The sequence below is a fragment of the Leptonychotes weddellii genome, chromosome 5 (assembly GCF_054177405.1).
Source record: "Leptonychotes weddellii isolate Sample4059 chromosome 5, ASM5417740v2, whole genome shotgun sequence".
Classification (NCBI taxonomy): Eukaryota; Metazoa; Chordata; class Mammalia; order Carnivora; family Phocidae; genus Leptonychotes; species Leptonychotes weddellii.
The window spans coordinates 32,852,839-32,864,299 of record NC_138373.1 but is presented as its reverse complement, the minus strand read 5'-3'; the positions used below and the strand labels follow the sequence as shown (position 1 = coordinate 32,864,299).

At 45.4% G+C, this 11,461-nt stretch overlaps 1 protein-coding gene across 2 annotated transcripts in view; it reads right to left on the bottom strand.

Annotated features, from left to right (window-relative positions):
* Positions 1-1,317: 1,317 nt before the first annotated feature.
* The window catches only part of ADCY9 (adenylate cyclase 9), a 119,202-nt gene continuing 109,058 nt past the window's right edge, over positions 1,318-11,461 (bottom strand). Inside the window, exons 10-11 of one of the 2 annotated variants that reach the window (XM_081820185.1) lie at positions 10,771-10,812; positions 1,318-5,730 (exon numbers count right to left, since the gene is read on the bottom strand). In XM_081820185.1, coding sequence (XP_081676311.1) covers positions 4,542-5,730; positions 10,771-10,812 — 1,231 coding nt within the window. In that variant the 3' untranslated portion in view covers positions 1,318-4,541. The remainder of the gene's footprint in view (positions 5,731-10,770; positions 10,813-11,461) is intronic. The other variant, XM_081820186.1, reaches the window with a different exon arrangement.

Genomic DNA, 11,461 nt, shown 5'->3' with positions numbered 1-11,461 from the left:
TCGGAGGCCCTTGGCTCCTTATACACAACCACTTAATTTGCTTCTCCTTCTGGCATCCGGGCCCAAAGGGAACAGGGAGAATTCCCCAAACTTACGTTACTCTAATATATAGTGACAACTCTTTGGAGTCACATAATTAAAAAAAAACAATTTTCACATAGGAACTGTATAGACACTTGGGAAGATTTTTAATTTACACGTATAGGGTGTGCAAGTGTGTACTTTTCTTAATCACTTCCTTTTACTTATCTCTTCCCCAGTTAGCTTCCTTTTCCTCGCACCCGGGATCTATTCCAGGTGGCCACAAGGAGATTCCCCACAGCAGAGAAAAGCAACCACATGCAAGAGAGAAACCACAAAGGCTAAGTTCTGAGGCTTACTGCAAAAAATTAGGGGCTGTCTTTCGTGACTGCCAAGTCCTCAGAAGTCCCCAGGGCACCCCTTCGAGTAGAGAGACCCACGCTCTCACATGACCTCCGGTGCAGCACAGACCACACCTCCCTGACCTCCAGAAAGTTTCCTAGGGCTCAGGAGGGAAGGATGCCCGCATCAACCTGTAGTGCCCTCATAAGCACCAGGTTCCAGCAGAGAACCACCTAGAAGCTTGATCCCTGTGAGGTGATGAACAAGGACTGGGGGACCACATCTTCACCTCCCTCTGCTGAGTCTACAAGAGGATCCTGTGCTCTGAAGTTGCTGATAAATACTGTAGTCACCAGGAAAGATTTCGTAGGGGAAAAGGCTCTACACCCCAACAGATCTATGGTTTTGCTTCGGACCTGGAGGTGTTGTGAACCTCTGAGATACGCACAAATGGCATGTATGTGTTTTGGGGAAGAGTGACTGTGACTTTAAATGGATTCTGGGATGGGTCTGTGACTTCCCCTGATGTAGACACCCCCAGGAACAGGCTGTGTGGGTGTGTCTTTTCAGAAAACCTACTTCATTTTCTCAGTCAATTCCTTCTCCTAAGATCTTGCAGGAAAAACGATTTAGAAGGCCTAATAAAATAGGGATATCGTTGCAAGCCAAACTTGTCCTATAACCTTTTATTTTTTTTTAATTTCCATATAAAAATATTTTTCAGTCAAAATTAACTGTAGCAAATATGTCCATTAAACAAAAAGAAAGAAACCACATACATAAATAGGGTTGTTTTGTTGTTTTTGTTTTTTTTAGTTGTCTTGTTTTCAAAGTCATGATGTGAAAGAAAAGCAAATCTTCTTATTTTAGCCACAAATCTCAGGGATTAAGGAGTGCCCTGATTTCTGAAGTGTTAACTGATCTTTTCAACGAGGAAATACCAGGCATCAAATATTTAGATTTTAGAATATTTTAATATCCATTTCTTGAGTGGATGCATTCTGAAATAGAGTTAACAATTTAAAAAGAGCAGAGTGAAGGAAAGATGGAAAATGCAAACAGTTGGTTCTTGTTAATTTAATTTCAGGTTCTAGGCATGATGTGATTTTCTGAAACAACCAGCAAAAAAACGCTTACCTCAAAAATCTAGAAATGCAAACGCAGACAGATCTTTGGAAACTACACATTATTACAGCCCACGTAGCGGGAAGCACGCGGCCCTCTGGCTCTCAGTGTCGTGTGCAAATGTGCAGGTGCTGCCTCCAAGTGCGGAGTCAGGGTTAATGGAGTCGTGTGCAGGTGTTGCATAATCGGTGTGACTCTTCAAGCTACTTCAGGGCTTCATAACTGATGCTCTACATTTGTTTGCACTGGATAAAATTAGGTGTGCTTGTTTATATATATATATATACACACACACACACACACACATATACATACTGTGTGTGTGTATATATATATATGTATAATTCGATCTGACTTGGGGCCAAGAAGAAAACGGCAATTGCAACTCAAAGTGACTATTTACACACATTCAATTCTGAAGTATTGCTTCCTGACCTAAGTTCATAAGAGGTATTGCCTCTGTGAAGAGCACATCCGTCGTATTGGTAGCACTTGAACCGCTGCTCAGGGGCCTGTCCTCAGTGATTCTCTGTTCAACGCCATCGGAGCTGGATACATGGCGTTTCTGTTGCAGAGATTCTGTGCTCCTGCGTTGAGGTATGCTTCAGGGCAGGGAACTGGGAAGGACCCAAGTCGCCTGGTGGCCCAGAGAGAACATCTGTACTGGTGATTTAGAAAGGCTCGGGGTGTTTTTTTAAAAGACAATTTGAAACTCTGGGTGAGCCAACCATCAAAGGCTCCAGTGCGCACGCTGCTGGACCAGATTGCCAGATGTTAAGACCCTCTCCCTGCGGTCTGCGGCTTCCCAGTGTCAGGAATCACAAACACCTTTGCAGGAGGGGAAGGGAAAAGAGAATGTGCTGGGGAGGAAGCATGTGCAGAGACGAACCTTATAGGGCATGTTCTGAGTGGAACAGTGGAGACGCAGGCGACCCGTTGGCAAACACCCAACCCCTTAGCTGCTGCCAGAGCTACAGAGCCTGAGGACAGAAGGCAAAAGGAGAGGACCACACTCAAATACATGCCTCAACACTGATGGGAGGAGTCCCTAACATGCCCACAGTCCCTATGGACAAGGACAGTGTCGGGTAGTGTTTTAAAATAAAAATAAAAATAAAAATTCTGCAGTATCTTATACGAATACATTCTTTAGAAGCAAGAGGTATTGTCACACCATCCTTCCTCCAGCATTGGAAGACCAACAAACTGACAGTAAAACCTGAAGGAAGATCTTAGTTACTGAGAATGCTCTCGACTCCCTGGGACGTCAAGATCCTGGCTATGGCTGCATTGCTGGGAGGCCACCCCACGCGTGTCCCCCCTGGGGAGCTGACCCATCAGAATCAGTATTTCCTGATGCCAGAAATGGCAGATTCTCGATGAATTTTGGGAGGGGGGGATTGATAATGGGACTTGATGTAGATGTGATAGTCATACAGAGATTTAGCAGTGAAAAGAAAATGCACAGCGAATGCCGATGAAGACCTCAAACAGAGAAGGAGCTAGTCCTCAAACTATCCTGTGAACCGTACGCTAGAGTCACCTTGAAAGTAACTATGCCGATGACAGGGCAACACAAGCCTCAGTTCAACTCTACATACCCTCCAGACTCAACATGGCAAAACGTCATCACAGGCAGGATCAGCAACAAAGGGCCCAGAAGTGATTTTCCTTAGGTTTTCTCTCCTTGCCCTAGCTCAGCACCTCGTGTGAATGCGGATGATTCTGTCTCTACACACAGCGTGAGAACTCCATCTAAAGAAGGCTGGGATTCACCGGGTTCAAGTCTGCCACACACAGGCCCTGCACAAGCCAAGAACGGGAAAGGATGAGAAATTTCTCGGATATGTGCAAGCCAAGCCCACTGGCACTGCCTGCCCACCGCTGTGCTCGGCTCAGGCCTCCTGCCTCACGCGGGGCAGGGCTCTGCAGCGGGAGGGCCCCAAGGGCATGGATCTGCAGCCCTCGGGACAGAAGTGGCAGTGCCCATTAGTGGCTGAGAGCACCTCCATCCCAGGGTGCGCTGGCCGGGCCCAGTCAGGTCTTGCTCAGCCCGTGTGGGGAGCCCCTGGGTGGCCCAGAGTGGCCAAAGCACTAATGGACATCTTCTCATCCTTCTGTGTGCCCCCTACAGACCCCCTCCCCCCAACCCAGCCTATGTCCCTTCACCAGAATGACCTGGCCGCCCCTCCACCAAAACACACATTTCCTGATAAATAAATAAATAAATAAATGCAACCCTCAGATGTTTATTTTGAGTTTCCCTCTCAGAGGATTCAGCTTCAAAGACAAACCCCTTCGCTCCCAGCTGGAAGACCCCTTGGTGTCTGGGGCAGAATGAAACACGGCTTTTAAATACCTGAGGCCTGGGTTCACAAACTCTGCTACTGGCTAGCATCTGCAATCTTGGCCTGCACAGGGAGGAAGCCCTAATGCCCCACGGCCCCTGAGGGCCCGGGTGCTCTGGAAGGTGCAGGTTGGGAGGGCACAGGCCACCCTGTCTGGGGGCTGCTCGCAACGCCCCCCCCACCTCCCCTCACAGTGAGTTACTGGCACTTGATCTCAGATTCGTAAATGAAAGTGTGTGCGTGTATGCGTTTACATAGAAACGTCACGTCACTGGAAAACACTAGTATGTATACAGGAAAAAAAAAACACGCAAAAACATTGTACGAGCAAAAACAAAACAAAAATCCAAAGGGTCTTGTGAGAAAAAGCAATAAAAATGATATCTTAACTATAGCTTCGTTTAAAAAGTCCAGCAATACCCAATGCCGCGATCTCCACGGGCGGCCTGTGTCCCCAAACGCGAGGCCGGGCCACCCCTGAAGGCACTTGTTCTCCATGCTGCTGACGCTCACACCCAGGGGACAGGGCTCTGGGGGACAAAAAGCAAAGAGACGGATGTGTGTGGCGCACAAAGACGTCAGAGCAATGACCACGCAGCGCCACATCCAGCGATGGAGGCTGTGGTGCTCGGGACGCACAACAGGCAAGTACAAACATGATTGTGTTTCGAGGAGCAGAGCACCGTGGCAGCGACAGGTGCTGCGTCACACGCTCTTGGAAACGTTGAGCCTGGTGAGCTCACTGGCTTCTTCCATGCCCACTTCTTCACAGTCACTTTTCTCTATGGCTTTGCCAAATCGACACCTTTCTTCAGTTTTGACAGGCTCTTTCCACAGCCTCTTCAAGGACAGGTGAGTGTCCTTGGCCTGCACGCTGTTTTCGGAACCCAGAGACGCCCTGTCCATGTTCTGTACAGAAGGCACCAGGTTGGCGATCTCATCTGTGGGAGACCGCCCGATGCTGCCGTCCACCTGGACTCGGATGTCCGGGGAGATGGACAGCTGGTGCTGTGGTACGGCCCCGCTGTCCATGCACTTTGGGTACAGGTAGGTCTTCATCTGGCCCTTGCCCTTCACGTTCACTGTCCCCCGGTAGTCGAAGTCGTAGCCCATCTTGCTCAGGACGCGGTAGCTCTCCTCGCTCACCTGGATGCGGCACTCCACCCCCGTGCTGTCCATCCTGCTGGCGATGTTGACGGTGTCGCCCCAGATGTCATATAGCAGCTTGGTGGTGCCAATGACCCCTGCTGTGAGCGGCCCGTGGTTGAAGCCCACCCTGAGCTTAAAGTTGAACCACAGCATGTTGCTGTTGAAGTCGTCCACCACGCGCATCATCTCCTTGGCGAACTCAAACAGGACCTGCAGGTGCTCCTGCGGGTGGCTGCCGTCCTGGCACTGGACGCCGTTCAGCCCTGACGCAGCCATGTATGTGGCCCCGATGGTCTTGATCTTCTCGATGCTGCTGTAGCCTGGCCTGCTCAGGAGCTCATCGAAGTCCCCGATGAGCTCATTGAGGACCCGGTAGCACTCCTTGCCCCCCTCGTAGTTCTCCTCGTAGAACTCACTGAAGTTGACGATGCTGGCAAAAATGACGCCTCCACTGTCGTGGTTCTTGGAGTAGGTCTGGGAGACCTTTAGCTGCTCAGCCACGTGGTAGGGGATGATGTTTCTCAGCAGCCAGTCAGCTTGGTCCCTCATGTTCTGGATCTTGGTACGGTGAAGGTCCGCCTCCACGTCCCCGTGGTAGTGCAGGCGGTAGCTGACCTCAAATTCTCGATTCAGGAACCAGACCAACAAGAGCAGGAGGAAGAAGACAAGAATCACTTCCTGGCCAATCAGGCTGGCTGTTCCGCCATCACGTGGCAAGGAACTATTGCACGGATTCCCCTCAAAACTGGAAAGTAAAGAGAAGAGAAAGGACGTACCTTCTTAAGTGCATCTTTTAAGAGAGAGGTTGCTGCTCAGGACTTGCGGGTTCTGAAACAGCCCAGTTAACTAGCACTCTGCACCAAGGTCTGTGGAGTTCAACGTGTCAATGACCTGCACCGAAAAGCTACCTGACCCTGTTTAGCTGGCTGGCTGAAGGGGGAGATAAAGACTGATTTTTGTAACTGATTTCTGAGTAACTACTTGGCGACTGCTTTGTTCTTCAGGAGTCTTTAGCTCCTTGATTTTAAAAATCTTTTCATTTCCACAAACTTTCTATTTTGAAAATTCTAAACACTATAGGAAAGTTAAGAGACTAATAATACATCTGTACACCCTTCTTCTGGATTCAACAATTGCTGACGTTCTGTGGCTTTGCTCTTTCCCTCTGTCAACACACATGCGCGTGCACACAGCTTTCCCGCTGAACATTATGAAGGTAAGCTGCAGACATCATGATCCTTCGATCCTGAATATTTCAGTCCCCATCTCCTAAGAATAAGGACATTTCCCTATGTAACCACACTACCATCATCATACCCAAGAAATTTAACATTCTCTGACATACTCACTTTTTAGATTTCTAATCCAACTTTAGTTCTGATAGATGTGTAATTTTACAAACAATGAGTGTAAGTTCTTTATCGCCTACTTGTATAAAAGTCCGCCAATGTACCATTACCCCCTACTGGGTTAGTTCTGTTTTGTCAAAGTCATTTAAGACCGTTAACATTTTTACAAATAATAGGTATACTTTTTTTTTTTTTTTGAGTAGACTCCATGCCCAGCATGAAGCCCCACACAGGGCTTGAACTCATGACCCTGAGCTCAAGACCTGAGCTGAGATCAAGAGTCAGATGCTTAACCAACTGAGCCAAGTGCCCCAATATGTATACTTTTAAGAGTAGCACCTTGTGAAAAACTCAAACAGGATAAACTGGTATAAAATAAGTGTCTTTCCTTTGAGAAAGTTGTGGTTTCCTTGTGGTTGCAAGAAATTCGAATACATGCATGTACTGTAACAATCAGGGTCCAATCCTGGGCATTTGGCCTGTGCCCATCCCTTTCCCCCAGGGAATGCTGCCGCCATGCCATCCCCGTGCATAGAAGGGAGTCTACAGAAGGGATAAACTACTGGAGTTGGAAATGCTGAGTCACTTCAACTACTGCACGTTTATGATTCCATTAGAAATTTCCACATCACTCTTCTCATTTCTGTTCCCTCCAATAACAGCCTGCTCTTGGGGGGCGGGGGGCTGTTCTGTAGTTGGATGGTGCTGACGAGCAACAGCTCTGACTGAAGATTAACACAAACACAGTCTCTTTGAAAGCTTCTTTTTTAGAGGTACTTTTTCCACTTAAAAATACTACATTCTCATCAGAAGAAATTTAGGGGAAAACGCAGAAAGAAGAAAAGATTCATCCATTATTGATCATCCAGAGGCCATCAACTGTTAATGAGGGTTGCATTTCCTTCTTGTCTTTCTTCTGTTTGTTTACAAAACTGTGACTGCTCTGTTCATATAAATTCTGGGCCCTGATGTGCTTCTAAAGCACACAGAGTGGGCTTCTAGATTTTATGTGTCAATGGGTCGAGTCACTATATAAATATAATTATATATAAAATGGATGGGTCCTCAGTTTCGATAGCTCCATGGCACTGAAAACTCAATTCTGTAATCAGAGCGTTTAATAAGTTTTACTGTTACCTGTGACTTCAGAACATTACAAAACATAATGAATTTGACCAATCTGGCCATAATGGTCCCCTACAAAACACAGTCACAAAAGTCCTGGCCTTGGAATAAGAATCCTGGGACTCTGTCCCAGCTGGACCACTGCAGAGTTCTGGAACCCTGGGCAAGATTTCTAGGTCTCGATTTCCTCCCACGTAAATTGAAGCTGGGCCAGAGTATCGCTAAGCCCCTACTGGCCTCAGATTCTGTGCAGAAAGCAGTTAACATAGCAGGCCTGAGGCTGCCATCCATAGAAAGGCACTGGCAAGAGTGCCCAAGGCTGGCATCAGGATCTTGGATTTGGGGAGGTTCCCACCCCTCCTTGATAAGAGGGGCTCACCGTGCCTAGACTGTGCCTTCCTTCTGAGAGTCTGGAATTTTGGTCCCCGCAGCAGAGATGCCTATGTGACCAGCCTCTAATACAAACCCAGGGTACAGAGTCTCTGATGGGCTCCCCTGGTGGACAACATTTCATCTGCACTGTCCAAGCCCACTGCTGGAGGAATTCAGAGCGTCCTGGACTATGCCACGGGGACAGGACTCTTGAAAGCTGGCAACTGGTTTCCTCTGGACTCTATCTCATGTACCTTTTCTCACTGTTAATTTTGCTTTATGTCCTTTCACTGTAATAAATCACAGCCACGAGTACGACTATGTGTGGAGTCTTGAATCCTCCTAGCGAATTCCTCTTCTGGGGGTGGTCTTGGGGACCCCTGCCATAAGTTCCATGACTTGGCCCCTGTGAGCTAGGAACCAAAAAATGCCTCTATGGTAAGACACAGCACACTTATTCTTCTGTCATTTAATCAAATGGCAATACATATTGTGAATCTCAAGTACTAAACAGTGAATTATTTTAGATGACTGAAACAGATTTGTGTCCAGCCCTGCAAGCCTTCTAACTCGCTTGGGAGTTGGGAGAGAATCTGCAACAGGAGGCAGTAAGTCTTTTCTTGGGTGAGTCCATCTTGTTGGGTTAGGAGGTAACCTTTCTTTCTGTTTCTCCAAAGTGGTAACATTGAGGAACAGCCCCCTTTATGAGTAGACATCACCAAGGCTTAACATCATCTTAATGGTCCAATCAGACTTTGTAGCCCTGTGACAGAAATGGGTGATGTGTCTAGCTTTCCTCAAGCAGGCTGCTACTCTTGCTTTCCTTGCTGTAGCGTGGCCTGACTCTGGGGAGGGGCCCAGGCCAGACCCTATGGACAGAGGAGGGGAATTGTGGAACACAGAGAGAAAGGGAAACAGACTGTGATGTTTGCTTTCATCTGTTTAAAGGGGCGTCCTAATACACAGATTTACACTTAGTGCCCAAGGCGCTGCCGTGCAACAGAGATCTGGAACAAGTAGGAAAGACAATCACTTCCCATCGATAACCTGTATTTCTCATTCCACTACACAAGGAACAAAGATTCCCAAATTCAAATAGCAAAGGTCAGTTCCAGAAAGAGGAATTTTATGGGACTAAATGCAAGAGTCAATTTATGACCTAATAGTTGGACATTAAGTCATAATTGGAAGTTAGAATAAAATATAGTATAATTCATTATCATGGAGAAGAGGGATTAAAACAGAGAGAAAAACAGAAAACAAAGATCACTCATGGTCTAACCAGCTTAACATGGAATTTGTTAACATTTTGGTGTATTTCAGTGCCAATCTGGATGCTTTTCTGTGCAATGTTATATATTCGTCAATAAAAAGTTTGCTTTAAAAAAGCTAAGTGTTTTATTTTAAATGCTATAGTCGTGATCATCATAGAAACACATCTGTATCCTACCTTTGTTCCATACTTTAAATCTCCTTCCCACTGTCTATGTGTCCACAGAGATTTTTTTTAATTGTAGAAACAAAAAAAATCACTCATTACCAGATCATAACTATGACATATTTTACATTTTTTTCATCTATATAATGAAATACCTGGCTGTAGCTACATGACATATGCAATTTCACATGGTAGGTGTTTTTCTTACTGCTGCATCTTAACAGCAGCAATATCTGAGCACATGGTCATAATTTAATTCATTTCTTTTTATTGGCAACTGAAGTTGCTGATGGATTTTCAATGTTATCAGCCATTGTGATCAATATTTTTGGGCAGGTGGCCTTTATCATATGCTGAATCATCCCCTCGGTAGATAAGCAAAAACAGAATTATTAGGTCAAAGGCTATGAACACTTTCGTAGATCATCAAAGTACTTTCCAAAACTATGTACCATTCTGAGGAGTAATGAGGCCTGGCAGAAAGAGCATGGCCTGGTAGTGAGGGAGGCCAGGATTTAAACACTGCCAACGACTAGCTGTATGACCACAGACAGGTTCCTTAACTTCTCTGAACTTCAGCTTCCTCATCTGGAAAATGGTGACAAAGTCACCTACTGTGTCAAGTTATTATGAGAAATAAACCATATGTTATAAGTGCCTGGCAGCTTAACAAAATAAACACCCACCCGGGTATGAATGTGGGTATGAATGTACCAGCCCTTGCTTGGGCTGCATATGCACAATGTAACATCTTGAAGGTACTATGTAAAAGACCAAAAGGATTTTGTAGTTATTTAAATGTGCAATGACTTCAGTAGTAACACAGTTAGCTTCTCCCTACATTTCCTCTTGTAAATTTTTTTGGTTTTTGTCCTTTATTTAAGCAGGTTTTAACTCTTCATATAACGGCCCAGAGATGCTTTTCTCCGCCTGCTCTGATTCCCCTGACCCCATCAATGTGTCAATCAGTCTTTTATTTTTGGGCCTGTGTGGTTCTATTTATTATTTGTAAGACTGGAAAGTTACCTCTGTCTTAGAGGCTTGCAAACTAATTCTATTTTTTCTAGATTTTTATATAGTTTTATATAATTTAATGTTTATTTCTGACTCTTCAGTTGATATAGATTTTAGTTTGATGTTTATAGTAAAGCAAGGGTCTAGCATTTATTATTTCAAATTTCTAGTAGTAACATCAAAATATTTTAGGGAGTTAAAATAAGTACTTTCTTAGACTTGAAAGATTTCCTGCATAACATGCTGACATCTTACGTAAAATTAAGCTAAATCTACTATGTTCTTAACAATCATTCGTTTTCTCAATAAGATATTACAACTATGATCTGATATTTCAACAAGTAGGTATTTTCCACTTATTCTTTTAAGAATTACATACAATTCTTTTTTTTCAAGATACGACTGCTTTTTAGGAAGCTGAGAAAGACATAGTACTCATACAGTTACCCTCGTTTGTTCAGACACAGGCACGACGTTAAAAGCTCACCTGAAATTCCGTCCTGCATCAAGGTGTGAAATTACTATGGAACTGAAATTAAAATGCAGAAAAATATTATTATAAAAAGCAAAGAAGGCGTTATATAAAGTGAAACAGAGAAGAGTTTAAAAAACAATTTCCCTTTTTTTAATATGGAGATGAAGTCAGACAATAAGGATAGTTGATTCTTTATTATAATTTGATATCATGTGTGAACTAAAAATCACAGCAGGCAGAGACAGTGACGCAGCTGACAGGCCTTCACATCAGGTAGGGAGGTACCATCGCCAAAGAGCAAAACCAAACAAGAAGTCTCTAAGGCACTCGTGTGACGTAAGGACTTTTCCACGTGATCCCACAGGCTAGAAACCAGTCATGATCAACAGCGATGCCCACTGACAAAGGACTGATTTAGAAAGGATCTGCTGGAGACGCTGGCTGACCTGAGAGGCCAGACTTTGCTCCCAGTGTGCCCAAAGCAATCAAATCCCCATCCTGGGGCTTGGAAACCACATACAATAAAGAATGCTCTCTCGGTGTCAGGGCAGGACCTGCAACATGTGGTACCCTTTCCATACCCCTCACAGCTTCTTCTGGGGTCCTGTTGCACCCAGCATCCCCCCAGGCCAGTAAATCAGCCTCGTGCCCCCACACTTCCTGGTCTGCTAGATCTGCCTGCCCACTCACTGCAAAGGGGGAC